The sequence below is a fragment of the Palaemon carinicauda genome, chromosome 1 (genome assembly GCF_036898095.1).
Source record: "Palaemon carinicauda isolate YSFRI2023 chromosome 1, ASM3689809v2, whole genome shotgun sequence".
NCBI classification, from domain to species: Eukaryota; Metazoa; Arthropoda; class Malacostraca; order Decapoda; family Palaemonidae; genus Palaemon; species Palaemon carinicauda.
Window position 1 is genome coordinate 203,810,263 of NC_090725.1, and position 27,500 is coordinate 203,837,762.

At 33.7% G+C, this 27,500-nt stretch overlaps 2 protein-coding genes across 3 annotated transcripts in view; both read left to right on the forward strand.

Annotated features, from left to right (window-relative positions):
* Window positions 1–15,280, forward strand: part of LOC137637846 (tol-Pal system protein TolA-like) — a 32,400-nt gene extending 17,120 nt beyond the window's left edge. The window contains exons 6-8 of the mRNA XM_068369959.1: window positions 3,091–3,143; window positions 9,685–9,702; window positions 15,140–15,280. Of these exons, the coding sequence (XP_068226060.1) occupies window positions 3,091–3,143; window positions 9,685–9,702; window positions 15,140–15,280 (212 nt within the window). The remainder of the gene's footprint in view (window positions 1–3,090; window positions 3,144–9,684; window positions 9,703–15,139) is intronic.
* Window positions 10,933–27,500, forward strand: part of LOC137653575 (uncharacterized) — a 343,186-nt gene continuing 326,618 nt past the window's right edge. For both annotated transcript variants that reach the window (XM_068387097.1, XM_068387115.1), the window contains exon 1: window positions 10,933–11,086. The gene's annotated coding sequence lies outside the window, so the exon portion shown is untranslated. The remainder of the gene's footprint in view (window positions 11,087–27,500) is intronic.

Sequence of the window (27,500 nt, forward strand, 5' to 3'; positions counted from 1 at the left end):
TCTTAAGCTTTTAATTCAATACTTCTCCATTCATCATCTCCTACTTCGCGCTTCATAGTCCTCAGCCATGTAGGCCTGGGTCTTCCAAGTCTTCTAGAGCCTTGTGGAGCCCACCTGAACGTTTGGTGAACTAATCTCTCTTGGGGAGTGCGAAGTGCATGCCCAAACCATCTCCATCTACCCCTCATCTTGATATCATCCACATAAGGCACTTAAGTAATTTCTTTTATAGTTTCATTTCTAATCCTGTCCTGCCATTTAACTCCTAATATCCTTCTGAGGGCTTTGTTCTTAAATCTACTAAATCTATTGCAGATTGTTTCATTTTCTTCCCATGACTCATGTCCATAGAGTAACACTGATCTTACTATACTGATATATAGTTTGACTTTTATGTGTAATTTCAGGCGATTTGATTTCCAAATGTTACTTAACCTGGCCATTGTCTGATTTGCTTTTTTCAATCTTTCACTAAACTCTAACTCTAAAGACCATGTATTGGAGATCATAGTTCCTAAATAATTAAATTTTTCTACCTGATTAATCCTTTCTCCTTCCAATGATAATTCATCTTTCATTGCATACTCCGTTCTCATCATCTTTATCTTTTTTCTGTTTATCTTCAGCCCAACTTCGTTTGGTATTTCATACATTCTGGTAAGCAAGCATTGCAAATCCAGTGGTGTTCTGCTAATATGGACTGCATCATCAACATACTCTAGGTCTTCTAAATTCCCATCACCAATCCAGTCCAATCCTTCACCACCATCTCCGACTGTTCTACTCATTACAAAATCCATGAGGAAGATAAACAACATAGGTGACAACACATTCCCTTGGAGTAGTCTGCTGTTCACTGAAAAATTATTTGATAAGGCTCCATTAACTTTGCACTTGCTATGCTCATGAACAGACTTAATCAAATTTACATATTTAAGAGGAATTCCATAATAACGTAGGACTCTCCACAAAATTGGCCGGTGCACACTGTCTAAGGCTTCTTCATAGTCCACAAAGGCCATCAAAAGTGGCTTTTTATATTCTACGAATTACTGTACAACATATCTCTAAAGGGAAATTTGGTCAGTGCAACTTCTACCTTTTCTAAATCCTGCTTGTTCAACTCTCAGCTTTTCATCAATCTTTCTCTCCAGTCCCCTTAGAATAAGCACTCTATAAATTTTCATAACTGAGGTAAGCGTGATGCCTCTTTAATTATTGCAATCAGTCAGGTCTCCTTTTTTTTTTTTCACCAACACTCCCAACTCCCATTCATCAGGTTTAGTTTCTCCATGCCACATTTTACAAAATAGTCTTGTAAGTAGTCTGATAGTCACTTCATTTTCAGCCAGTATCATCTCGGCAGTTATTCCATCGTATCTAGGGGCTTTCCATCTCTTTAGTTTTTTAGGATAGCTTCGACTGCAAACACACGGAATTCATTCATTATAGTTCAGCTTCAGGTATATAAATCAAATTATTCCCTTCATATCTCCTCATCATGATCTCACTAAAGTGTTCCAGTCAACGTTGTGTTTCTTCATCTTCATCTTCTGTTGTTATAACAGATCCATCTCCCTTTTTTTATGGGTATATGCTTCTTCTTTGCCCCAGTCGAGATTTCATTAATAATTCTATGAACAATTTTTACACCATAGCCACTACCTGAATTCATAGCTCTGTCAGTCTCATCTGCTTTACTGTCTAAATATTCTTTCTAGTCATGCCTGGCTTTTCTCTTGAACTCACTATCAACACTTAGCATGCCCTACCTTGTAATTTTCATTACTTCCTCGAAAACTTTCAACAATTGATTTCTGTCTTTGTCTCCTATTTATAGTATCCCAAGTATCATTTTATATCTATGGCTTTCTCCTTGTAACTATGTGTCCCAAAACTTCACTACCTACTGACTGATATATGTTCTTAATATCACACCATTCTTCATTGATTATCTGCTCTTCATCTCTTAGTCTCTCTAAAACTGCGAATCGATTCCTACATTCCATTACAAATGTTTCTCTGTGCTCTTCTTCTAAAAGCTTCGTTGTATCAAACCTAGGTATTCTTTCTACCTTTCTGTTGGGCGCTTTCAGTTTTAATTTCAGTGTGTAATGAGGAGCTGATAATCACTACCAATATCTGCACCTCTATAGCTTGTTACATTTCTCAGAGTCCTCCTTCTTTCTCTATTAATGGCAATGTGATCTGTTTGATTTTTGTAATTGCCACATGGTTAAGTCCATGTATACTTGTGGATGTTCTAGTGTTGAAACTCTAATAACAAGATTGTTTGCTAAACTGAAATTTATGGAATGTGCTCCATTTTCATTTGCAAAATCGCCAAGACCTTTGACACCCATCACATTCTCTATCCCTTGATTACTTACGTACTTTACTTTGACGGCTGCTTTTCCGGTCCCATGCAGAAGGGAACAGGACCTCCACTGTCGTTATATCTTGTTCGTTCAGAGTATTCAACTTTTCATATCACGTATTGCCCATTTACTGTTGAATAGTCACTGTTATACGTCTCCAGGAATAAGAAAGTCTTCAGTTTCCTCTTGAAAGCCTTAATGTCTTTAATCATTCGGCTGTCTCGTGGGAGCTTATTGTATAGTCTGGGGGCAGCATATTTAAAGGCTCTGGAGCCTACAGTAGACATATATCTAGGTTCCAATAGTTTGAAACCATCTGTAACTATTCTCATGTCGACACGATTTGTTGGCTGCGCAATAAGAGTAGCAATTCTCTTAAGTATTTTGGACGACCGGTTCTGATAACTTGGTGGGTTATTGATTACTTTAAATTCAATACTCGCTTTAATCAGCAGCCAGTGTGAATCAATTAGTATAGGGGTGATCCTTTCTCTTAGGTGGGACACCATTTATCAGTCTTGCTCCTCTGTTTATTATGTTTTGTAATTTCTTAAGTTGTACTTTTGATAAATTGTAATGGATAGAGTTGCAGTAGTCAATCCTGGCAATAACACAGTTTATCACAAGTTTCTTTACGGAATTTTCATCCTGGTACTTTTTTATAAAAGCAATATTTCTTAGATGATAACCAGCAGTTTTTACTATATTACAGGTAGTCACCGACTTACGACGGAGATAGGGACCGAGAGATGCGTTGTAAGTCAAGTTAGTCGTATGTCAAACTAGGAAAGCGAAGTTTCCTTAGATTTATTTTGATACGTTATGATTCGGTCATCATCTGAATCATATTTTGTCAATATTTTCTTACTGTCTTTCATTATTCCATTTTCTTGTTTCATAGGATATTATATGCTTTATAAATGCATTTTTGTATTCTATTTATCAAATTTGGAAGCATTTTACAATCGAGTACTGAAAATTTTGTTTACCTTTGGTTATGATCAGCTGATCTTAAAGTGCCGCTACCTACCGTATTAAAATATGGCGTACATACGTATGGCATATCTTTTTTTATAATTTCTTACCTTATTAGAAATATCTTCATGATGAATATTACATCAACGCCAATATGTTACAGGAAATCAGTTTCCATACAGTTCGTCTAATCATTAGGTATAATGCGAAATCGTTGTAGCTCTTTCTGTGTGTATGTGTATGTGTGTGTGTGTGTGCTCGCTCTCGCAATCGCATACGGGTAGTTCATTTTTAAAGCTTCATACAGTATTCTAGTTCAATATTAAACCTTTATATTTCATTAGACATTACTGTGTTTAATTGTGGTTTATTAAAGCACGTTTATATTTTATTTTTCATTTCTGAGCATATCAATAATCAACAAATACTTTTGATTTACTTTCGGTTGGCATCAGCTGATCTCTAGGTCACGCTGCCGTATTACTATTATAAGCACATATATATAGTGTGAATAACACTGATTTATATAATTTTCTTGACATTCGAAATTTCTTCATAATGAATATTTCATCAGCGCCAATATGTTATAGGGTCTCACATTTTCCATACATTTCGTTTATAGACCTTATTATTGGTTATAAAAGGAATACGCCTCTCTCTCTCTCTCTCTCTCTCTCTCTCTCTCTCTCTCTCTCTCTCTCTCTCTCTCTCTCTCCGTATTTGATTTTTAATTCAGTTGTATCTTCATGTTTTTTTGAAAGTTATTAAAAAAATTCTATATATCATTATTCGATGTTTCGATTATGGGAATAGCAACGCATCGGAAGAAAATCACTTGATTTGCCCGTCATCAGACTTTTTTTTCTTAAATTCTCGGTAGTTGTACTAATCTTATAACTAATGATACAGACCACTAAACCACTTGCTATCGTTACTCAGTGTTTCGATGATGGGAATGCTGTAATAAGATTACTCGGTAACAATGAAAGGAAATCATTCGGTTTGTCAGCGCGCTTCCGCCAGAAACATGACGTCACAAGACACGTGACGTACAGTAAACTCTACGAAGAATGACTTGCAAAATATGTAAATTCATTTTCTTTTTTCTCGCAAGAAATGAAAAGAAAATACTAACTTACAAAGCAAAAGTATTTCATTTTTATAATGTAAAAGGAAATATATTATTTTCAAGAAAATATTTGTCCTATTAGTATACCTTCTTTAGCGTGTATCATCACAACCGATACAGACCCACAAAATACTTTGTATTGTTACTTAAAGGAGAGTCGTGCATTAAAGCTAAAAGCATTGAAGATTACCTATGGTCATTTTCACTTTGGGATGCGAATGAAGGTTGTTCATGATAAGTGATAACTCATTGATAAATTTATGCTTCTTACGTTGATCATAACTATGTGAGAGAGAGAGAGAGAGAGAGAGAGAGAGAGAGAGAGAGAGAGAGAGAGAGAACAGTAAAATCAGGTGTTAATATGTACTATTATATATATATATATATATATATATATATATATATATATGCATATATATATACAGAGAGAGAGAGAGAGAGAGAGAGAGAGAGAGAGGGAGAGAGAGAGAGAGAGAGAGAGAGAGAGAGAGAGAGAGAGAGAGAGAACAGTAAAATCAGGTGTTAATATGTACTATTATATATATATATATATATATATATATATATATATATATATATATATATATGCATATATATATACAGAGAGAGAGAGAGAGAGAGAGAGAGAGAGAGAGAGAGAGAGAGAGAGAGAGAGAGAGAGAGAGAGAGAACAGTAAAATCAGGTGTTAATATGTACTATTATTATATATATATATATATATATATATATATATATATATATATATATATACAGAGAGAGAGAGAGAGAGAGAGAGAGAGAGAGAGAGAGAGAGAGAGAGAGAGAGAGAGAGAGAGAACAGTAAAATCAGGTGTTAATATGTACTATTATATATATATATATATATATATATATATATATATATATATATATATACAGAGAGAGAGAGAGAGAGAGGGAGAGAGAGAGAGAGAGAGAGAGAGAGAGAGAGAGAGAGAGAGAGAGAGAAAGCACCATCGTCATTGTTATAAACGTTAGAACTGTCAGAACATTTAGTTACTGGTGTAATTCCTCCTCTTCTCTATATGAAAACACGCAACGAATAAAGTCACAGAAACAACGAAAAGAACAATTTTCCTTCACAAAGAAACAAACGATTGCAGAAAAGAAAAGGGAAGAATACAGGGTGCGAAACAGAGGCCTTGTAGAACCCATCAAAAAGGAGCGCCGCTTCAATCACAAGCATCGAGGTCGGATCCTCTCTCTCTCTCTCCTCTCTCTCTCTCTCTCTCTCTCTCTCTCTCTCTCTCTCTCTCTCTCTCAAGGCATAATCAAGAAGGAGATATTGCAGGGTGAGAGGTGAATGTCTCTTTTAATGGAGGTAACATCCAGATAAGATTTTAAAAAGGAGTGAGATATAGTCTGGCCGATAACTCTTTGCCAAAGGAGGATTCATCAGTTTGGACGCAGTAAATCGAACTCTGCTGTATACCTGAAATCAGGAATGGCCATTAACCTACTGTACCTGCTTTCTTTCTTGCCATCTGTGTTTCTAGCGTCATTCATGGGGTAACTGAGGTGTTGTCTACAGTTGGTCACCGGCGGTGAACTTCTTCCTCGCCCCAAGTGTAATGTTGGGTCAAATTTCATGAATACAATTCAGTCATGTACCCTGGTTTCAAATTGGTGAATTATTAGCATATACTTAAGAAAGCCTTTCTTAACTTTTATTTGAATATTACGAGTCTGTCCCATTTTTTTCTCTTCTTCTATATCATGTTTCTCTGTTTTCTTCCTCATACCAACGAGTCATGTAGGTAGCTCTCTTGTGCCTTACGCCATAGACTGTGGCTTCGATGTAGTCAACATTATATGTCAACTATATATTTGGCGGGGAGGGAGGATTGCTTGACGTGAAGTTCTATCTACGTCCCTTCAAGGGACTACTTGAGGAATTTCTTGTTTCCAACTATTGTATATCAATGAGCTGAATTCAACCCCAGATCAAGGCAATCAGTGATAGATCAACCTGAATGTTTGAAAACCAATGACTAAAAAGGTACTTGGAGATTCAATCTTGATTGTCATATTTAGCGAAACTGTAATCCTATATGGACGTGATATATATATATATATATATATATATATATATATATATATATATATATATATATATATAGGCTATATATATATATATATATAGATAGATAGATAGATAGATAGATAGATAGATAGATAGATAGATAGATAGATAGCAACTAACGTGAAATCGCGGTTTGATTAATAAAGTTTACTTACCAAGATTAACTTTAGAAACGAAAGAAACAAAAACTTATAATTTCTATAGTTGTTTTTCACCTTTTGGTAATCCTATAGATTTAATTAACTTTTTTACCTATCTTTAAGGTCAAATATTACGTCGATATTCATAAAAAAATAAGCTATTTTATATTAATACTGATTTTAAGAATATGAAATTATAGATGTCATAAAAAAGCAAGTTTTATCTACTCACTGGTCAAAAAAAAAATGGAAAAAAAAGAATATGTCTTGCTTGATGCAATGAAAGACAACAAACATCGCTACAATTCTTTAACAAGTTGACTGAAATGCATCGGAATTTTTCAATTTTTATCTTTCTCCCAAATTTCGTATTTTTTAGTTTCTGCATTTGTTCTTCACCTGCAACTTGAATCAAGTATGATGAGCTAAATCAAAAGCAATATGAATAATGTGTTTTCTGGAGGCATCTTGTATTAAATTTTGTAGGTAGGGATCAGTTTTCAGGATTCTGGCTAGGAATATGTTTCTACATTTTAGAATGGAAAATGGTACAGCTTTTCTCGAAAACCTTTCAAATATACTGTAGATATCCTGGGAAGGTCAAGTTATGGCTGATATGCTAACGTCCCTGACAAATGAACGCCAGACTGGGGTTTGAGTCTCGCCCAAACTCGTTAGTTTCTTTGGTCGCTGCAACCTCACCATCCTTATGAACTAAGGAAGAGTGGGGGTTTGAGGGACCCTATAGGTATATCTGCTGAGTCATCAGCAGCCATTGCCTGGCCCTCCTTGGTCCTAGCTTGGGTGGAAAGGAGCTTGGGCGCTTATCATATGTATATATGATCAATCTCTAGGGCATTATCCTACTAGATAGGGCAATGTCACTGTCACTTGCCTCTGTCATTCATGAGCGGCCTTTAAATCTTCAAAAACCTTTAATAGTCTGGAGCTAGTTCAGAGTTTTATGCTTCCTGATTAAAGTAGTTTTCTTAACGTCTGTCTACTCTTAGACATGTTTTATTGTTTTTTTTTTTTTATATCTTAGTCACTTTTATTTTTCTCACATAGTTTTATTTTTTCATAAATGTTTGTGTATTAGTAGCCTTTCATAGATAATAATATCAACAATATATATATATATATATATATATATATATATATATATATATATATATATATATATATATTATATTAATATATATATACATATATATATATATATATATATATATATATATATATATATATATATATATATATATATATATTTCCGGTCACGTCACCTCTCCCCATCCCTAGAATAGGGGGGAGAAAGAATTGCGTTTGCATGAGTGTGCATATTTTTCTAAATATTTTGCCGTCATTTTTGACGGGCCGGATACACTAGTGATATAAAAAATACGTTGGCGTTGCCTAATGGCATTTATTAATCGATCAAGGGATTCGCAGGAATAGAATATCTTATCCGGACATGTATAGAACATGTTTGCCAATCTACGGACATCACGTGATGAATTTGATTTACTTCCTTTATTGGAAGAAGCAGAGTAAGTGTGGAAACGGTCTGTTGAATTTGTTTTCAATCCATAATGAATCTTAGATCGTCTTATGGTGCTCAATTCTCCTGATTGAAATATTATAAGGATATTGTGAAACTTTTCATTAATCTTCGTTTAATGGAAAGAAGTCTTATGGAATGTCAAGGTTAAAGCAATTTGTAGTTCTTTAAGGTACTACAAAATTTCTAGAAGTGTGTTTATATTGCTAGTCTCATGTAAGAAAAAAAAAGATTCTGTTTTTATCCTGGGTGGGAGCAAACAATATGGTTTTGGCGAGATTCCGAGGTAAAAATAAGGTTGGAAATTATCGATCGATTTGCGCAAAAAAAAAAAAAAAAAAAAAAAAAAAAAAAAGAATAGTAATAATAAATAAATAACAAATAAAAAAATAAATAAATAAGAAGAAAATAACAAAAATCTTGTTTTTTTTTCGAATCTTCAAAACAGGAGAATGTTTTTGGAAGTGCAAGAATAACCAACTATTTTTCTGTCTCTAAAAACTGAATTTCAAGAGAATTCGGCCCCTCATGGTGAGGTATATGACCTTTGAAAGCAGATTGACTAAAATAACGAGTGTTACATTTTTCCTTTTTATTATAGGACATTATAGGATACTATGTGATGAGAACCAACCTTAACCACTAGAGTATTAACTTGCTCATGGAAACAGGTCCAAAGACTCAACATCTTAAAATTTGATAATATAAGTAAATGTGGAAATCAACTGGGAAAACATAGAATTTCTGAGAGAGAGAGAGAGAGAGAGAGAGAGAGAGAGAGAGAGAGAGAGAGAGAGAGAGAGAGAGAGATGATGATGTCGAACGCTCTATATCTCTCTGACACACTTCTAGGCGGCGCTATGTTCGTGCGGCCTGCGTAAACATACTGTATGTCCTTCTGAACTTAAAGTTGGGATCCTAATTCCCTTTTCAGGACTCTTTTCAAACTGAAGCAAATTACGGGAACAGTTATACTATTTCAAAAATGGAGATATATTTTGTGAAATGCAACTTTTGCATCTATCTATTAAAAACTTTTACCTTTTTTACAGATACCACGATGTTGTATTTCATCTTTCTTTTATCCATCAAGGCTATTTCATATTCCCTTTTCTTTTATTTCTGTCTCTATCATTTAACTAAATTAATTCTAATATAGTTTTGCCACGTCATTCTTTCATTGTCATCCACAAAGCCTTTATAAATGATAGTGTTTATGCCCTAAATTAGCTTTTAATGACAATTCCAACTCTTCCAGTTTTTAATAATGACTTTGTATTCTGTACAATTTCATTCATTTCTGCTTGAAAATATAAAAAAGAAGCTACCATATGAAAAGAATTGTCAAAATTTACTTAATTTTTGAAAGAATATGTTTTGCACTTATTGTTTCATTTTGCAGGTGGCTCGTGGATGGAAGGTAAATACAGTGTGTTCAAAATAGCAATAAACGAAGGCAAGAATAAAACGTTTAATCCTCACGGCTGGAAAACAAGGGAAAGATTCTTGCTGAAGCTATTAAGCTGATGGGGGATTTGACATGACATGGTATTTATATGTAATGTAACCTTAAGCATTGATAAAAAGGGTAAAAATACTGGGAATTCTAATGAAACAGGGCTGCGTGTAATCGTAACGAAGCAAAGCTTTTTTATTATCTGCCACGAGAAAGGCATAAAGGGAACAAACAAACGTTAAGAACACAGGTTAATGAGATATTTGATATTTATTCGTGGAAATTCCCGAGCGATCTTACAGCGTTATTCTAATGCCCACCGTTAATACTTCTAGTAAATTCCACCTGTCAGATTGAAATGCAGATGAATGCATTGGGAATACATTATCTGTAGAATCAGAAAGGACTGCATAACTTCTGAGGGCAAAGGAGACGGAAATGGTCGTAGTAATTTGACCGGAAACACGGGAAGTCACTTTTGCTTAAATTCTTATATTAGAGAGGTACAAATTTGAATGCTATATCAGAAGGTCTAAGAGAAGCCAAAATCCTGTACATATGATTAAAAAATCTCTTAGAAATTAGGAGAAAATATGAACATAAATCTTGATTTAAACTGTTTGCGCCTTCTTAATACATATTTCATATATAAAGAGAACGTGGGTGAATCTTGACCTAACAAATGTAAGCATAGAGCTGTACCACTCAGTTACAAATATATAACCATATCCTAAAGATTGTGTTTTTAAATAAAAAAAATAATATCAACTCGTGAATACTTTTTTAACATCAGTACTAAATCCTATTCTATTTACATTAAAAGTATTTTTCATATTACATTTGATATATCTAAGTAATTGCGGGTCAGTACCTTGAATCTGCTTGAAATGTAACTTTGAAATCTTTAACCTATCACTAATTTTCAATTTACGGCTTTTATTGAGCAATTTAAAAAGCAAAAGCAACAAATCATCAACTAAGGGACAGAAATATACCACATGCATATTCGTTTTGCTCTCTCTCTCTCTCTCTCTCTCTCTCTCTCTCTCTCTCTGCAGATTCTCCTAACCCCTCGCCGCATTGAGTCTTCCCTCCCCCCTTTCCCCTCACCCTCAAATCCTTGTTTCCCGCGATCAGTAGCGCTATGGTCCAAGGCAGCTCTGCCAACCCAAGTCCCGCCAGTCGTTCCTCCCTCCTAGTTCGGTGTAGATGTTACCCGCTCGGGGTTTACTCTACTACTTCCACAAGCTTCCTGCCACCTCAGAAAATTAGACGTTTTTTAGGGACCATACATCGTCCAGTTCCTACTTTAGGCTATTTCTCAAGAGAATAACTTGGAAGCCCACCCGTAAGTTAGTGTACACTTGGTTCGTTATTGTCTCTTCACAGTTTCAAGGAGGGTTTTAGCACTGTATTTTGTGACGTTCGTAAGTCCGTTTCACCTGGTTTTATAGTAATGTTTATTTTTTTATTTCTTTTGGTGGTGATAACCAGGGTCCAGATATTATACTCTAATGGAAAAAAATTTAATATGTCGGCAATAAGACCCTCGTCCCGTAGAACTGGGCTGGTGTCTAAAGTAATAGGTCTAGGCTGAGTTTCGAATAATGGTACCTTCGTGTTCCTTAAAGAAAATATCACACTGAGGTTAAATGGTAGAGATAAAGCATTCGTTTGTGACCGTGTAAAAGTGTAAATCCATTTCCATGGTAAGGTGAAAGGAATGAATGTTGTGAGAAATGATTGTTCAACCAGGAAGGAAACAAAAGCCAAAATTAGATTTTTTTGTTAAAGGGCATCCCCTCCTGCCTATGTTCTTTTAGTAGAGTTGATTTTTCATGTAATCGGGTCAATCTTTTTCCTGAATCATCTGAATTCTGAAGGTATATATATATATATATATATATATATATATATATATATATATATATATATATATATATATATATATATATCTTTTATTGTGAAATACACTGCGTTATCAGTGGCAGACTAAATTCAGTTAGGTACAATGTAATTTGTCATGTGTATTTTGGGGAGTAAAAAAGTTTTTCATTATTAAGTAGTAGAAATTTAGATTTCTGTCATCATGGGCGATTAATCCTGTTTTCCCTTGGAGAGAGAGGAGTCTCACTCGCGTGCTTCCAAATTTCCCCTCTCCTCTCTCCCTGCTCTTCCCACTACTGTACCTTCGCCCTATAAAACTCTGGCTGTAGAAAAATTGCTTCTATTTTGTTGATCACATTTCAATGATTAGTTTAAGTAATCTAATTGATTTAACTTTCTGGGGATGATAAAAACGTCAATTTGGACTAGTTAGTAGATAAATAAAATAATGCTAGTGGTTTACTTTATGACATTCTGGTTGATGTGTGAAAGCTTGAACAAAATAAGTTATTATTTTCAATACCGTTAGATCATTGAAACTACTATTACTCTCTGGTGTTCCTCAAAGTAGTGTTCTTGGCCTATTACGTTTCATTCTATATAGGCTACACATGTTATGTTGTTTACCCTAGAAAAAGAACTCGCTTTATATGCAAATTAGGTTACTCTCTTTGCATCAATTCCATCTCCTGAGTGTAGATCTGGGGTTGCTGAATCCCTTAATAGAGATCTAATCTAGCTAAAATCAGTGCATAGTGTAAATTATGGGGCATAAAGATGAACCCTAACAGAACTCAAAAATTATTCTTGTAAGTAGGTCGAGGACATTGGATCCTCAGCATCCAGATCTCAGTATTGATAATGTTTCTTTAACTTTATATGACTTAAAATTGTAGGTGTGACTCATGATAGCAAATTTACTCATGCGAAACGCATTTGATCGGTTTCTTCGTCAATTACAGAAAAAAAGTCTTTTAACATTGTCGGTGGTGAATCTATTCTGAAGAAGTGTTTAAATTCTTTCATTCTACATTGTTTCGAGTATTGTTCTACTGGCTGGTCGTCAGCTGCTGACTCTTATCTGAATTTGTTGGACAAGAACTTGCTGTCTATTAAATTCCTTATTCCTAATTTCTGGGACCATCATTCAGTTAGTTCTTTAAAAATGTTACATAAGATTTTTCATAATGCTGACCATCCTTTTCATTCAGATCTTCCCAAACTGCACCATACTGCATGTAATACTAGGTATGCAGTTAATTCAAACAAATGTGCCATCTCCGTCATGAGGCTCAATACTACACAGTATTTAAGAGCTTTATTCCAGCTATGGCCAGATTGTGGAATGATTTTCGCAATCAGGCAGTTGAATCGGTGGAACTTTTAAGATTTCAAACTTTCAGCGAATGCTATTATGATGAACAAGCTGACGCAAATCTTTCTTTATAGGTTATATGTGACAGATTTATTTCTGCGTTGTTACTTATCTTAAAATATTTTATATTGATTATTTTTTACGTCCCTTGTAGTTTATTTATATCATTATTTTCTTTCTTCACTGGGATATTTTTCCCAGTTGGAGCCCTTGGGCTTATAGCATCCTGCTTTTCCAACTTGGGTTGTAGCTCAGCTAATAATGATAATACCAATAATAATAATGCAATGACAAGAGTTTGAGGAGGAAGTTGTTAGTTGCAGATTTCCTCGGACTATACAAGGCACGGCCTCATGCCTGTAAAAAGTTAGGAATCGGTGGTGTTATCATTTGGTGAATTCCTTAGTACAGATCCATCCAAACATATTCAACAAGATATGTAAAATATCGAGTTTTAAGAGATATAATATTTTCATAAACATTTTCATTCCATTATTAAGTAATGCCTCTCATTCCTATGAGAAACATGCATCCCAGATACCCATTCTTCAGGAAAACTTTTGAACTGCTGATTTCTTATGAAAAAAAAAAATGAAATACGAAAAACATGCAGATACGGCAGTATTTGACGAGTGAGCTCCATATACATTGTGATGTTATTACCTTAGATAATGATAAATGCACTGCTGTTTTGATTTTTTTTTATTATTGAAAAGAAGCTAAGGGATATTAACCTTACAAACAAGCTTCCGCCCAACTGATTGCACTTTGGGTTAAAGTGGGACAACAAGGAAAACAACGGTTAGACTGAAGTTTTCCAAATAAGAATTTTTTATAGATAAAATATTGCTTTAATCTAGCTTGAATTAGACATGACAAATAAACAGTAGCCAGTAATATAGGTACGCGCGATAGCTTAGTCAGTTGCCTCTAATTGTGTTATCCTAATGAACAAAGTCTTCGCAGAGCTTACAAATAAGGTTTCGCTTCACCAATACTTTTAAGAACATTCCTCATACGCTGCTCGTGTCTGGGAGTTTGTTGGTTTACTTGTGTTAACCTCTTTTATTTAGTTATTTCTCGTGCTGATCTTTTATAGCAATGATGTTTTCAATACTTGACCTTAAAATTTCCACGTGAATATTTCAACTGCATTTCGTCACCGAACTGAAGTCATAGGCGAAATATATATTCACATTTTCTATACATGAAATGGCTTCGATTTCGTGAAATATTGTCTGTATTTAAGAGAATAAGCGTTTATTTTGTTATATTGAATCTACCAAGGGCCATTGTTTACTAATAAATCAATTGGTCAGAATTCCCTTTGTACGCAATTAATCACGGAAGAGGGTCAAGTGACAGTTTGGACCAGACCCGTCTGTCTATTAAATCCGACTGAAGGTCAGAGGTCGTAGTCTAGTAGAATAGGTTAAAAGGGAAGAGTTGGTGTGGTAGGATGACCATGAACATTTTCTTCAGGAGATGGTGGGAAATCGTTTAGCAGTGGAATTTCTAAAGTAGCACCAGATTTTATTCTATATTCAAATGAATATTTATACTTAACATCTTCTCTTTTAGTGATATGTTTTTTTTTTTTTTTCACTTTGTCGGGATAAGTTTGCATTTTAGAGGCGATTGGCTTCATTATTGGAAGGATGTTTACGTTTGATTTGATATGTTTAATTTTATTAGAGATCAGTGAAACATCAACCAATTTACTGATCCTAATCAGGAAGAGCCAGGAATAACAGAAGCAGGAAGAGAATTCTGAAGCTTGACAGTAGCAAGTAAAAACCAGTCAATGAATGTGCAGAGTAAAGTGGGAAGAGGTGATGGGAAGGGTCGGGCAAAACCGGTTGAGAGGAGGACTACACGTTGGGCTAAGATAAGCAGGTATGAAAATGACTCCTGGAAAAAAAATACAGCAGAGAAATATCACTTTGAGTAAGGGCTGGAACGGGCATTGAGAGATGAAGTCAAAGGGAGGTCATTCATCAAACCAACCTCCTGAGCTTCAAATAAGCTTTTTTGTAACCGCCCTCTCCCCATTGGGGCAAACCTGAAATATGAATATGCCCAAAATCAGTCATAGAAATATATACTCCCTTATAGATTAATCCTATATTTCGTGAGCAGGATGCTATACATGAATACCATATAAAGTTTGATACCAATGGCTCAAAGTCAGAGAATGGTGCGGGATATGATCTGGAGTCTACCGTGGTTGTCAAGGACGAGTCATATTTAGCTGAGCCTTTATATTCACTGCAGAAGTAACATAATTCGCTAAGGCTTTGGACATTTTATTAGAAAGTAATATACTATGACCAAGAATATATTAGACTCTCTGTACATTTATTAGAAAGTAATATACTATGACCAAGAATATATTAGACTCTCTGTACATTTATTAGAAAGTAATATACTATGACCAAGAATATATTAGACTCTCTGTACATTTATGATAGCCTACACCAGCTGATTAAGAAACCTCAAGAGTGACTCTTTTACATTCCACGTCGGCAAAAGTTCTTCTTCGCAGCTAGTTTCCCTCTCACATCTGAATTCGTGTAAGGGAGGTAGCAGACAGATAATCGACAGAAGCTGCTCAAAATTAAATTTTATGAATAAAAACGGTTCCCTCAGATGAAACAACTCATTAGGTTTATACGAGTATTTTAAAAATATAACAAGAGAGGTGATTGTTCCCCTTTCCGCCAATAATGAAAAATATAAATGAAAGGGCTAATATCAACCTCCGGCTTGAATATCATTTTAGCAACCGAAAGATTGAAGTTATTTTAACAAGACACAGGACCTGTCACAGAGAATGGCGCGGTAGAAATGCACCAGTGTTTGATCATTATGACAGATTACGGTTTGCTGCTTAAAATATGTAAATCTACGTCGGAATCATATTTTTCGATGGCAAATCCGTCTTTAAAGGTCTCACATGAGTGGCAGATGCAAGGGACAGTGATATTGCCCTAGCAAGCATCTACTTATAATCGATCTATTGAATTGAATTTAATCTAATTTTCTTTTCGAGGAATTCATTATTTTAGATGTGTAAATGACGTTCTTTTATGAATGAATGTGAGTTTTAATGTATTTTTTAATTTTTACCAATTTAAATATTAATCACAGCACAGAATGACCTCGTCAGTTCCAGTGACTGGCCTCTGGCCTAAAATTTTAAATAACTTGACATGCTGCAGTCAACCCCCCTCCTGTAACTGAAGGGTTTTCTCTTGGTGCTCCACTGCGCTGAATAGCCTCCCCTGAACATACTAGCATGGCCTTAATTAACTACATAAATCAAAGAAGAATAGGAGTCTTTGGACTGAATTAGATATATTACGAAAGACTGAATCTTCAGTTAAAGTAATTCATAAAAAAAGAAGAAAACAGATAAATAAGGATTAGGTAATGTAGTGAGCCTTTGGGGGTGAGTAAGGAAACATAAGTCAGGCTGTCGCCAACGACATACTATAAGATGTTAGGTTATAAGTTTCTAGAAGCAAGGATTTTAGCCTGAAATATGAGTAGAGATTCATGGCATACTGTTAAATGGCGTAGAAAGAATATTAAGAATGATGAGATATCACTCATGCCTTTAAATTCACCCTGATTTCATACCTTTTATTTTCTTGAAGCTTCCTGAGAGATAAAAGGTTCATTATTCTATAGGATCTCCTGCGAGTTTTTTTTTTTTTTTTTTTTTTTTTTGTAATCTATATTTTTTTATCTGTTTTGGGCAATATAATACATTGGAAAATAATTCTTCTCATTGTTAAATGAGTTTGGCTTTAGGCATAAACTTTATGTTCAATTCAATTCGATATATGGTTATGCATTTCTAAATGTCTATGTTTATGTAAAGTGCCCTTTGCTTTCGATAAGTGCAGCATCATTCACCTATCCTTTCACGCTTTGGAATTCTTTTCCGGTTTTTGTGTTACTGACACTTACACCTTTCTCAATTCGGGAGTCGAGTCTCTCCCTTCTTATACTTTTTGTTCATCCTTATTCTCTTCGGATCTAGGCTGGGCTATATTATCATTTGGGGTTTATGCAAATGCATCAAAGTTGCAGTAGGGTCCAATCCCTCTGACATTTCATGTAATAAAACGAGGGAAGGCTGTCACACGGTCCTAGGGAAAAGTAGTCTTAAAAAAAAAATATTGTGAAATAAAGAACGAATTGATATACTTTTTTTTATTTTGGCATGTGCATTTTTATATTGGGTTAGTATCTAGATATCTTAAGTTGAACTTGCTTAGAAAAAAAATATATAAACAAATAATTGTTGCGAAGAGCCTAATAATGTTGCAGTTGGTATGGTGGAAATTCGTTGCCAATTTGTTTTCACTTGATCTTTTATTTACAGACCAAATCTTCAGAAAATTTGTTTTACAGAAAAAAAGTATTCATATATTTATTTTACTTATGCGGGGTTTATTCTATTTCGTGGTTTCATTTTGAGTGGTGAATTTCACTCATTTTCATAACTGATAAAATATACAACGAAAAAGAGACGACTTTGCATATCTTCTGCGTCACATGCAAATGTAATAGTTTATATATATATATATATATATATATATATATATATATATATATATATATATATATATATATATATATATATGTGTGTGTGTGTGTGTGTATGTATGTATGTATGCATGCATATATACAATATACATAAAATGTGTGTGCATGTATATCTGTCACGCTATGCCTTAATGGAATCTCAGCATGTTTTTTTTTTTTTTAAGTTGAGCTACTAGCCCCACGCTCTTTTTCTTGACTCCAGCACATGCTATTACCCATGTGAGGCTGATTGAGGTATCGAGAGGTAGGCCACATTGCTTGACAACTGCTATACCACTAAGCCTCGTTTCCTCTTTTTTTCTTTTTCTTTTTTTCATTTTGATGGCTGCTTTTCCGGTCCCATACAGCAGGAGAACCCTACTCTCTACAGGACCTCCGCTGTCGTTTTACCTTGTTTGTTCAGAGTATTTATCGTTTCAGATCACGTATTGTTTACAAAGGATATTCTTCTGTTTTTTTTTTTTTTTTTTTTGGCGTAAATTTTATTTATATATATTCAAAGCTCGTTACACTAAATCTTTTCAACGTTTTGAGATTTGAGTAACTTTTATGAATAAAGAGTCCGACACCCCACCAGACCTACCTTCTCTCGGTATGTGAAAGAAGGCATGTGTGGGGCCGTCATTTCAGTGATCTTGGCCTGTCAAAGTTATTTAACCATGTTTCAGATAATGCTAGCATATCCAAATATTTCTTGTTTATCAATTCTCGAATTTGAACAGTCTTATTACCTACAGATTGTATATTTGTATAGCCACAGTTTATGACGTCCCTAGTAACCACGATCAGTATTTTCCGCTAGTCTTTTCAATTCCAAGTCATAAGCTTTGCAGTCTCTAGAATTTACTGTGTGGTCACTATGGCTGATTGTGTGTTCCTATGGCACTGTTCAGCAAGTAGTGCATGTACATGGAGTTTTATGCTATGACACTACATGTCATTATTTTTGTGCTCATCAGAAATGTTCATGGAATTTTTAGGTGTATGCATGGATGAACATATTACACGTGCTTGAAATATACCCATTTGTATATCTGATTCAAGATTGGCGAACTTATTTCGAGGGAAATGTGTCCGGTGATTATTTTGTTTTCGGTCTGTAATCATGGCAAATTATAAACACTTTATTTTGGGCTACTTTCAATAGTAGATAAGTTATTTTCTCCTTTGCGATAAGAGTGATATGGCTTTTTTTTTTTTTTTTTTTTTTTTTTTTTTTTTTTTTTTTTTTTTTTTTTTTTTTTTTTTATAACGTTTTCTGAACAATTATCGGTAAAAGTCATAATATGACCATATTAACAACTGTACAACTTAAAATCTATTGCATGATTTGTACATTATTTTGGAAATTCCAATAATTTTTTTCCTAAATTTAGGTACAACAATGCTGAGAAAATATTTATGAAAAACTAGGTTTTAGGAACTCACCTTCGAGGTTTATCATTATAAGTATATTGGATTTTGACAGGGTTAAAGATATTCATATAGGCCATAGATGGTCAAATGGTCATTGTCTATATTATAATAATTCAAGTGATTTAAGTTTATTGGAAGAAAACAAATGAGCTGGTTATTTGAGGAACACATCGAGCACAAAACAAACAAACTTTATATAAGGTTTGTTTCTCACAGCCGACTTGGAAGCATATTCTACAAGTCACGAGAGATGACGTATGATCCCTGTTCTCCAGTATTCTGGCATATTTCCCAGTCGGCTACAGTTTGTTCATAGACTAAACTTCACTGAATTAGTCACCATCGGGGGCTTCAACAGATACTGGTCAGATCGTTTGAGGTGGTTCCTCTATTGCTGGCACTTGCACTTTTTCCTTGTGTTCTGTCGTTTGATATTTTATTCATTTGTTCATTTTTTCTTAATGCTTACAGCTTTATCATTGTAGACATCATGAGATGTTCAGTTGGTAGTTTTTCTCTAAATTTTCTCTGTTTATTTGTTATTTTTAATGGATTATGTGTATACAAATGTGTGAGAGTTTCTGCTCTTTGCAGATGACAGTGTTACCTGGTGATGGTGGGAAAACTGCAAAGCTGCTGAATGAGTTTGATTGTTTGAAGTTATTGCAAAATAAATTTCCCGCTGAATGGTGGAAGAATGGGAGTGGGTCACTCGTGATAAATGATACTGATGATAGCAGGAAGAGAAAAGGAATGAAGCAAAGAACGTAGCACGTAACCTGCAGAAGTGTTGGAAGACATAAAAATGTTGATGTACGCAGAAATTATGATGTATGAAGGGATTGTTGAGCCAACTGTTCTTTTATAACTGAAATGTGGATGTTTAATAAGAATTGAGAAGAAAACTCGTAAAACAGGATGAAACCGAAATGCAACGAAAATGACCAAGACGGAAATATAGCCACGGTGAAAAGATGAACAAAAATCTCTTAGCTGATTTGGTCATATGGGAAATCAAAAAGTTTGGTAAAAGGATGGATTGATTGTGTAAGTTTGAAGGAGAGACTTACCTAGAATGCGTGTGAGATATGTTGCAATGAAAGGCCTAGGAAGGTTAGAGATGAAAGGTAGTGTGTTTACATGGAAGGGCAACGCGCTGTTGAAAAATCTTGGTTGGCGTTGGCAGTGCTGTGGAAATTCTGCCCGATGGTTTACCTTTGGATTCATCAGTTAACAAATGGGTGATATTTTCATGAGAACCCCAACACTTAGCCTTGTGGTTCAAATTCCATAGATCCATTTGTATGAGAACGGTTGTTTAACGAATACGACGCAATCTCATCACTAATCTTGTGCTACATTTCGGAAACAGAAGAATGAAGTCTGGCTCGTTCATTACTAAATCCATTGTTTCCCTGTTTTAAGGTTTAAAGTCACTCATGAATGGCAGAGGGAAGGAACAGTGACACTGGTCAAACTATCAGGACAATGCCTCAGAGACTCACCATATATACGTATGATCAACGCCTAAGCCCACTCTCTATCCAAGCTAGGACCACGAGGGCCAGGCAATGGCTGCTGATGACCTATATGCTCCCCCAAACACACTCATCCTTAGCTTACAAGGATGGTGAAGTTGCAGACACTACTATTTTTCCCTGTTGGAGCCTCTGGGCTTATAGCATCTTGCTTTTCCAACTGGGATTATAGCCTAGCTTATAATAATAATAATAATAATAATAATAATAATAATAATAGAATCTATTGAGCCTGAGCGGAACTCGAACGCCAGTTTGACAGATCACATTTTCAATAGGTACATTTCCAAAGGGCCACCACAACCCCTGTTGACTAGAACAGTAATTTAGACACATTTTATCTATATATATATATATATATATATATATATATATATATATATATATATATATATATATATATATATATATATATATTATAAGTCATAGTCACTGTGGTGAAATAATTTGTACCTATTTACAAAGAATGGCCGTGTCATTAATATTTTCGGTAATATGCTTAACTTCGTAGTAATCTAAATACCATAGTTTCGCATAGTGCAAAAAGATTTGCAATACGTGATTACTTTATATTTTACCATTTCCTATGATAAAGTATATAAATTTTAATAGATTTTGTGACATATTCAACGTATGTAGACATTTTGTCTGGTAGTTTTGCTTCTTTGAACAGTCTGCAATGCATATCTATTCAATTTTTAAAGAAATAGGCCTAAAATGTCCTTGTACTAAAATTGATCCTACGTAGACTGATCAATGGATTACATTGATGAATTAATACTTGGAGAAATTCGTTATGATTTAGCCATATTTTTACTCTGCCATTAATAGGATTCTCAGGGATGAAAAACCTATAAAACTATCGATGAATTTTTATTAGTAGGTCTTTAGTAGCAGAAATTTAACTTAAACTTTATCTTTGTTGTTCTTGTTTTTTATCATACTCATTTACATAAAATGTTGATATTCGGCTTTAAAATGCACCCAGATTTGTACCCTAGTATGAAATCTGAGTTTACTAGGACCGATGAGAGAAAATCATTACATGGTATATACGTAGTCAGTGAGAAATAATTGCACTGAGGTTGGGAAGTTGCACATCAAATAGAATATAAGGATATACCTTTGATTTAATAGTTTAAAAGATGCTGCTTTCCGGAGAGAATTTTTTTTTTCTCTTTATTTCGAAATTAAACAAAATTGTTATGCAAACGTTGGTTCACAGTGGTTATAGAAGATAGTTCATGTAGACTTTAATGTATGATAATTGTGGTATAAAAAATGTAATTCAATTTGGAGAGATGAATATGAAAAATCAAACCTTGGATTCCAATGATGACACAGGCTACGGTGGGTTTTGTTTCCCTACAGTACAAAACTTTAGACATTCAGGGGACTAAATCACTACTTTACATTATTGGAATTGAAAATTGAATAATTTTATCAGAAATAGACAATTTGGAAGCATCTAAATCTTCTTATAGATTACCAATCTCATGATTTCAAGAGTAAAATATCATTCGGAGCAAGAATTACGTATAGTTTGGAAGGTAGCAAGTGTATGAGAATTTCAGCCTCGAAGATGAAGTTATATTCAGAAATTACATCTAATATAACTAAAAATTAGAAAGTTTATTTGACTGTTCCAGTGTAAGGGGGATTCGTTATTTAAGTCTCTAAAGTTATTTGGGCAAATTAACATTCTTTCCTCACAGTTAATATAAGTCAAAATTTTAAGTCGTTGTGTATTCAATGAATTATGCTGATCTACATAAGCTACTCTGCTAACCTAGGACATTTTTATTTTTGCAATGTCACTGATATCAGATACGAAATCTACACTTTCCCGTTGTATTTTTTCTGGGGAGTCGCATTTTCTACCTGTTCTTGTGGTATAGAACTAATTTCATTATGCTTATGATCTTAACTTATTTCTTCAATGTTCGGCGCTTTTAGGTTTAACTTCGACATGTGTTGGTGGTCTATGAAGTCACCTATTTTAAATAATCTTAGTGCTTAGGAAATGTATTTCGGAGGCAGTATTCAATTATGTATTGAAGGCTTTTCATGCTTTTGAGATTTATTATACTTTTCCATTGTTTTTGTGGAGCTGATTTATATGTCTCTTGCTTACTTGATGAATTCTTTTCGCTGAATACGATGGATAGGAACTTTTATATGTCCTGTGGTTTTAACACAACTTTTTACTCCTTAACATTAAAAGATTTCTTCATTTGTTGTAGCACCAAATTGTGCATGTTTTGGGGAGTTTAGTTTTCAATAATGTAATTCTTACTATTTGATGCTTTATAACTAAATTCTTCATCTCTTTTTTTATATAAAAATTATAAAAAGATTATATAACTCCCTGTGATTAATTTTTGTACTTACGTTATATGGTTTTAGAATTAATTTAATGATAATGTCTTATTATCTAATTCGCTATGTCATTTCTGTCATAGTGATAATTTCTTAAATCCGTAGTTTCTCTACTAATTCCCCTTAATTATGAATACTCTTCCTGTATTGTCAAGAGACTAAAACTACTTTTCCCAGGGTTTTGGTGTCCCTTCTTAATTAATGCCATAAGGCTTTTACTCACCAGAGACCTTTAGTACTAATTCCAAAGTTTTTGATACTAAATTCCTTATCTGCAATACCATAGCATTAACTTCTACATGACTGTGTCTTTCTGATAAAATTATATCCTTATACAAAATGTCTGCGTTGTTAATATCCTAAGACTAACATTTACTTATTCTTGGGCTTCAGAACTAATTGCTGTTTGCATACTAAATCCTTGTCTTTAATGCTATAGGGCATAATTCTGCTTGTCCTAGGGTTTTTTTCGAAAATATTTTAACAATGTAAGGTTGAAATCGGTGTCTTCAAAGCCGTAAGATTAATGTTGAAATAGTCTAGTCTCTAGAGTTTAGATACAAATATTCTATGTTTTGATGCTAAATTTCTTGTGTCTTTAATGCCATAGGACTAATTTATTCCTGTAATAGAGTTTAGTTCCAGCTGTTTAGAGTTTTAGTGCCAACTTCTCTATCTTTAATTATCATCTACATATCCTGGGGTTTAAAGAAGATTTATAACGTATTACTCCTAAACTCTTGTTTTTATTGGCTTAGTAGGACCTACTTCCTTGTTCTGCTCTTGCTATGACTAAATTCTATTTTGAATGCCCTTGGATTTCGAGATCAATAATTCCGTTTTAATAGTGTTACTGAGTTCAAATATTTGTCAGTTTTAATCATTATTTACATATCAAATGTACCGTTGAAGTTCCGTTAGTGTTCTTCCGAACGTGATGTTTCATTGAAGAGAACGTTGAAATGGTTATCGTCCATAAATCTCGATATCAATTTTTTTCATCATTATTTGGTTTCCTTTTTTTCATCGTTGGTCGTTGTTCTTATTGCCTTTGACAGGGTTGTTGTGTCTTTGGGAAACTCTTAACACACCAAGAGCGTTAAAGAGACGGGCTCTCTGCATCGAAACTCTGACAATATTGATTTCATGGTAAGTGGCAACCTAAAGCTGAGCTGTTCCCAGTTTTCAGAAAGAAGAATGAGCTCGTTTACGAATTCTTTTGCCAAAGATCCTTCTTATAGTACTCTCTCTCTCTCTCTCTCTCTCTCTCTCTCTCTCTCTCTCTCTCTCTCTCTCTCTCTCTCTCTCTCTCTCTCTCTCATTTAAGCCTTCAATTGGACAAATCCCCCAGGATCCGGATTTTGGAGCTATTTGGTCCACTTTCTTCGTACATTTTTTTCTGGTTCCCAGAAAAAAATATTTTATTACAACGTTTTCTTATTTTTTGTTGCCTCTTTTCTTCTTTATTAAATCTTTCAATTAAGGATTGGGTTCTTTAGATGGTTGCCAGTTATAGCTGTGATTGTTGGATGCCTGAGATTCCTTTAGTTTAGATCAGATAACAATAATACATACTCGTTGATCAGTTATTATTCGAACTAAGCACACAATTTGTAGAATCAAATGAACAGCATATAAGAACTCATATATATATATATATATATATATATATATATATATATATATATATATATATATATATATATATATATATATATATATATATATCAGAGATAAATTTCATTCTTATGTAAGAAAGGAAAATTGGTTTTACTCTAATTTTTCTTGAATAATTCTTGTCATGTTAAAAACAAGTAGTTACTTGGTAAGAAAGTTTTATTATGTTAAGAAAAATTTCTTTAGAATATTTTACCTTGTTAGAAAATTATCTCTTTTTTATATAAGATAAGGTGAATTTTGTTTGAATCATACTCAGAAAATAGTATTTTTAGAATATTTTGTCTCTAGGAAGCGTTGCTAGTTCCGTCGTGGTCTTAATTGAAAAGTTGTCCTCTGTAGAAAAGTAGTTTATCTAGAAAAATATTTTCTTTTGTTCAAAACATTTACAATGTTCTTAAAGCCATGTCTTGATCTGAAAACTCTGAAATCTTCAGAAAGTTTGACTTGTTTTAAAATTTGGTCTCCGAAATCGATATTTTTTACAATAATTTTCACCTCCTGTATTGTTAAGATGGTTGTTACTGTTTAAAAGAATCTAAATTTGAAAACAATAATTCTGTAGCTACTTCTCTTTGTCAGCGATATTCCAGAAGAGCAAGGAAGGAATATACGGAGAAGAGAAAATGAGATGAGAACGGAAAACTAGTTCGGGTCTGCATCGACGAATCTTTACCCATGCCTTTACCTATAACTGTATGTTTGAGAGAGAGAGAGAGAGAGAGAGAGAGAGAGAGAGAGAGAGAGAGAGAGAGAGAGAGAGAGAGACTATTCGTATTCTTACTAAAGCCTTCTTATATAAAACTGGATTCAATCTTATTCCTTTCCAGTATATTACTAGAATAGCCAGTGTTAATCTATGAACGTTTAATCAAATCGATTAACCCTTTTTTATTTATTGCTTCAGGAAGAGTGAAGAAGATAGATGAGATGTCTGTATTGAACATTCATATTTTCGGCAGAAATGGGGAGAAGAAGAAACAACAGCGATAACTCAAAAACTTTGATTTGATTTAGCAGTCCGAGAAACAAATTCATTTGAGTAGAGAGAGAGAGAGAGAGAGAGAGAGAGAGAGAGAGAGAGAGAGAGAGAGAGAGAGAGAGAGAGAGAGAGAGAGAGAGAGCACTAAATTAAAAGAAGTGGGTTGTTCTTTTTTCAGAGACATTATTTGTTAAAACATATTGCAAAGTAATTCGTAACATTGTCGTTGGTAAAACTAATTAAGAGAAAACACTTTATTCACGATTATATTATTTTTTCCCTCACTGAAAACATATTCATACGAGCTCATAATTTATTTTGTACTATATTTAATTTTCCTAATTATCAAATATGTTATCACCTAACTGGCCTGGACAATTGGTTTTAGTCTGTTTTACCTTCAACCATAAGGAAAAAATAAATTCTACCAGACATCTGTCTTGAGTTGAACATAATCATATTTGTTAGTTTGCGTTAGAAATAAGCTGTACGTATTTATATTCTCTCTTCACGCAAAGAAAAAAAAATACGGCTATTGCAGTAATCTGTTCATGCCACCAGCCTTTTACAAACGGATATACAGATAAAGGTATCTGGAAAAAACAATACATCAAGCATACACCTACGTGGGATTACAGTCGTCACACCTGGTGGTGCGTAGATTGCGTTAGTTTTTTTTTTTCTTTTTACCTTCTCTCTCTCTCTCTCACCTCACCGTCGAAGTGTTTGTGTGCCTGTGTTTACGGATTGTCATTATATCTATGTGTAAATGCACATACAGGCATGAACTGACACGTATGATAAATACATACCTGTATGTACATATATACACTATATATATATATATATATATATATATATATATATATATATATATATATATATATATATATATATATATATACATATATATATGTATATATATATATATATATATATATATATATATACATGTATACAGTATATACATCTACACATGCGTGTGCTTACGTAATGTCCTTATATATGTGTAAATGTACGCACAAAAGCCCAGACAGACACACAAATACACACACACACACACACACACATATATATATATATATATATATATATATATATATATATATGTGTGTGTGTGTGTGTATATACACACACACACACACACATATATATATATATATATATATATATATATATATATATATATATATATATATATATATATTGAATGCAAATATGAATAGCAAAACCAATAAGAGAAGGGTTAGTAAATGTTGATGAAGAGAATTCTCTCTCTCTCTCTCTCTCTCTCTCTCTCTCTCTCTCTCTCTCTCTATATATATATATATATATATATATATATATATATACATATATATACATATATATATATGTATATATACATATATATATATATATATATATATATATATATATATATATATATATATATATATATATATATATATTATGCTGAAAATCAACACGCTATCATGTTCACTAGAAATAAGTTTCTAGCTCTTGTTGGGCTTGAACCCTATTTTCAAATGAAACGTAGGAAAGTTATCAATCAATGCTACAGAAGCATTAATAGAACTCTGAACCCAAGTGCTAACTTCATTTATATCATAATTTAGTTACATACCGGCGAGGTTTCCTCCATTTTAGTTTTCATGGTTCTAAATTGAATTTCCTTTTATCATTTATATTATAATAAATTATATTGGCGTTAATTACTTTTGATGTTAGGATGCTCGGAAAGCCATTATAAATCAATGCCGATCCACTAATACGGACTGGGCTGCCAACGCAAGAGCCCGTGTTCTTCTTAGGCGTGGGGCAATCTTACCCAACCGTCCTACCAGATAACTCAATTGATACAATTCAATTAGAATTTCCTGTTCAGACA